The sequence below is a fragment of the Octopus bimaculoides genome, chromosome 10 (genome assembly GCF_001194135.2).
Source record: "Octopus bimaculoides isolate UCB-OBI-ISO-001 chromosome 10, ASM119413v2, whole genome shotgun sequence".
Classification (NCBI taxonomy): domain Eukaryota; kingdom Metazoa; phylum Mollusca; class Cephalopoda; order Octopoda; family Octopodidae; genus Octopus; species Octopus bimaculoides.
Window position 1 is genome coordinate 48,968,548 of NC_068990.1, and position 3,720 is coordinate 48,972,267.

At 31.5% G+C, this 3,720-nt stretch overlaps 1 protein-coding gene across 1 annotated transcript in view; it reads right to left on the reverse strand.

Annotated features, from left to right (window-relative positions):
• Positions 1-755: 755 nt before the first annotated feature.
• The window catches only part of LOC106868943 (ras-related protein R-Ras2), a 39,820-nt gene continuing 36,855 nt past the window's right edge, over positions 756-3,720 (reverse strand). The window contains exon 6 of the mRNA XM_014914417.2: positions 756-1,742. Coding sequence (XP_014769903.1) covers positions 1,670-1,742 — 73 coding nt within the window. The 3' untranslated portion in view covers positions 756-1,669. The remainder of the gene's footprint in view (positions 1,743-3,720) is intronic.

Genomic DNA, 3,720 nt, shown 5'->3' on the forward strand with positions numbered 1-3,720 from the left:
ATATACATGTACATATATATATACTTACATATATATATATACACATACATACATATATATACATATACATACATATATATACATAGATATATATATACATATATATATATATATATATATACATATATATATAGAGAGAGAGGGGAGAGAGAGAGAGAGAAATACACATGCATACATACACATTCAGGCACATGTAGGCATATACACAAGACTTGTACAATTACATGAACATACACACACACCTAGTCAGTTAAGGTAACTCTATTTTTGTGTGTGTACATATTTGTCTGTGCGATGTATTAAATACAAGACTGACAAAACATACTTTTGTTGGACTCATTACTTTATATAAAATATACTGATATTCAGATGCAAGTATTTTAAGTTATTCTAACTGGTCCCACCATATTCCCATGAACTGTCAACAGTGAGACACACATACACACTAATTAGTTGATTCTGGTATAGGCACAAAGCCAGCAGTTTTGAGAGAAGGAGAAAATTAATACCACTGACCCTGGTAAGTGATTGGTACTTTATCTTATCCTGTATAGATGAAAGGCAAAGTAGGCCTCAGCAGTATTTGAGCACAAGGCAAAGAACTGGAACAAACGGTGCAAGCCATTTACTCAATGCCCTTGCAAATCTGTCAGTTCAAATGGCCTTACACACATTGCAAGAACAATATATATATATATGTGTATGTGTGTGTAAGTTATGTTTGGCAGTACAAACAAGACAGACAGAACCCTAAATATGAGTATATTTTTTTTTATTACTTTTGATTAGCAGCAGTACTTCCCCAAAGTGTGGGATATTATAAAGCAGTTTGATAAGTGCCATTGCACAAAACTCTCAACATTTGGGTCACTTTGTAACTTCTGCCAAATAAAAAATAATATACATGTAATGATATATACACATATGCAATTATATATACATACACATATGCAGACATTATTTTAAATACCTATATAGATACATAAGTATTTAAAATATGTATGTACAATATATGTATACACATACACCTTAGTGTATATATATATATCCTCTAAAGAATATATATATTATTACTTCAAATATGTACACACATTAAGGATTTGTGTGTGTGTGTGTGTGTGGTTACATATTCATGGGAAGTTTACACACAATCACATATATATGTCTATATATATATATATATATGTACATGATATTGTTTGTATGTGTATTATTGTATACACATATTTCATATAAACATAATATTTAGAATATGTAACACCTATCTCTCTCTATATATGTATATGTATTTCATATACGCACAGTAATACATGGAAGTAGACACATACATACTTATATATATATATATATATATATATATATATATATATTATATTATACTTTATACACAATGGCAGAGGAAGTAGATAACAGGTTGTCCTGTGAGGAATGCTGATTGGTTGGGTGGTTGGTTGGTTGGTTGGTTGGTTGGCAGGAGGCTCTGAGCAATAAAGTACAGAACCAGAAATAGGCATAGATAGATATACAGATAGAAAGATAGAGTGAGTGAGGAAAAGAACAAGAGAGAGTGCGCAATAGAGTGAGAGACTTCTGGGTAGTTTGTTTTTGTTGTTGTTGTTATTATTAATATATCTTGTTATTTGAAGAAGCAGAGACACTGGATAATATGCTACAGTATACAGCAGGCTCGTTTCAGTTTTTTCTCAGGTTTCACTTGTGGACGTTCTTCGTCTTGGAATTTTCTAGAAAACAGATAAAGGAATGAAAATGTATTAATGAAGAAAATTACTTTTGCATTACACAAAAAGAAAACAATTATGGATAAATATGAAGTAAAAATGAAGAGATAAATTCAAGTGTTGGAGAATATTATTATTACAGCTAAGAAAGGTGACAATTTGACAGAATCATTAGCAAGCTGGACAAAATATTTAGCAGCATTTCTTCTGGTTTTACATTCTGAGCTCAGTTATCATCAAGGTCAATTTTATCTTTCATCCTTTCTGGGTCAATAAAATAAGTACCAGTTTAGCATTGGGGTTGATGCCATCATCTATCCTGGCCCATAATTGCAGGCCTTGTGCCAAAAATTGTAAAGAATTATTACAACTAAGAAAAAAAATCTTTTACATCTTTTATTCCAACATAGGCTAAGCATCTAGCAAATCCAAAGTGAAAGAAAAAAGAGAAACGTAATTTGCCTCCTCATAATTTTGCAATGAGACAATTCCATCACACTGTTTCATTTTTCATTTGTCTTTACTTTTTCTTTTATGAAGTACCATTCATAAATGGTGTCAATAACAGTAAGCAAATTAAGAGCTGTATCTATGCCTATCACTCTACTCAAGCTTTTGTTCATGTGAGATGTGAAGTTCAGAGCTTTCAATAGATGTTATGTTGTTAACTTTTGAAACAGTTCTTGTTAAAGTTTACCTTTAATAAGCAACCGATGTAAGCTCTTGGTGGACAGGCTTGTAACACAGAGGCAGACAATCAACTCTTTAACTACCATTAATGACTATACAAAATGTGTGTGCAAGCATGATAATATTTAAACTGAAATATTTGTAAACAGACTGTAATATGATAAAGGAACATTATATAGAGATTTGATCATATGTGAAAAACACAAATTAGAAAATGTGTCACACAGACATCCAGTTAATTGTCATGTGCAGACCGTGATATTTTCATGTCTCCAGTATATTGGAGGAAAGAAGGCAACTTTTGCTTATGAAATTTTAATGTTCAAGAACAAATGAATGTTACTTTTATTATATGACCATCTTTAACAGTGTGGCAAATCCTTGATGTAGAAAATAAATTATTCTAGTTGGTAGTTGGAAATTTTTCAATAGTGATAGAAATTTCTACAAAAATTTGACAATTCTATTCTTTTATTTTAAATTGCATAAAGATTGTGATGAAATGCTAAACTTCTGCTTTGGAAGACTCACATTCTACAATGAACAAAACAATTTCATAATTGTTTATATTAGTATCCTTTAAACTCCAAATACTTTTGGCTTTTTTATTACTGTTTTCTATGACCCATTGTAACATTTCTGAGTGTCTGAATGTATATATCTTTAATTTAAAGGGATATTCAGTAAGATCTGTATGTCTTTTTGCTTCACTGTTTGCATTAGTTTGGTAATGTCTAGAAAGTCACATATCATTACAAGAGCAGATATTAGAAGTGTTGCAATTACATAGAGAAGAATTTTGCACATCTATACTGATAAGATTTCTACTGTTTATACTAGCTGTAGAGTTTTAGCGTGATTGTAGCTTACTTTCAGTCATTAATGCATACTGTTCCCAAAACAGGATAATCAGAAAATAAAACAGTATGAAATATTTATTAGCTGTAATTAATCACAAAATGAAAATGAAACTTTATGGATTCATCCATTTTTATTAAAGATGTTATATAAGGCTTATGAAAAAATATTTGTTATATAAGGTTTTTGAAAATCCTACTAAATTGCATCATCATCATCATCATCATCGTTTAACGTCCGCTTTCCATGCTAGCATGGGTTGGACGATTTGACTGAGGACTGGTGAAACCGGATGGCAACACCAGGCTCCAGTCTGATTTGGCAGAGTTTCTACAGCTGGATGCCCTTCCTAACGCCAACCACTCAGAGAGTGTAGTGGGTGCTTTTACGTGTCACCCGCACGAAAATGGCCACGCTCGAAATGGTGTCTTAT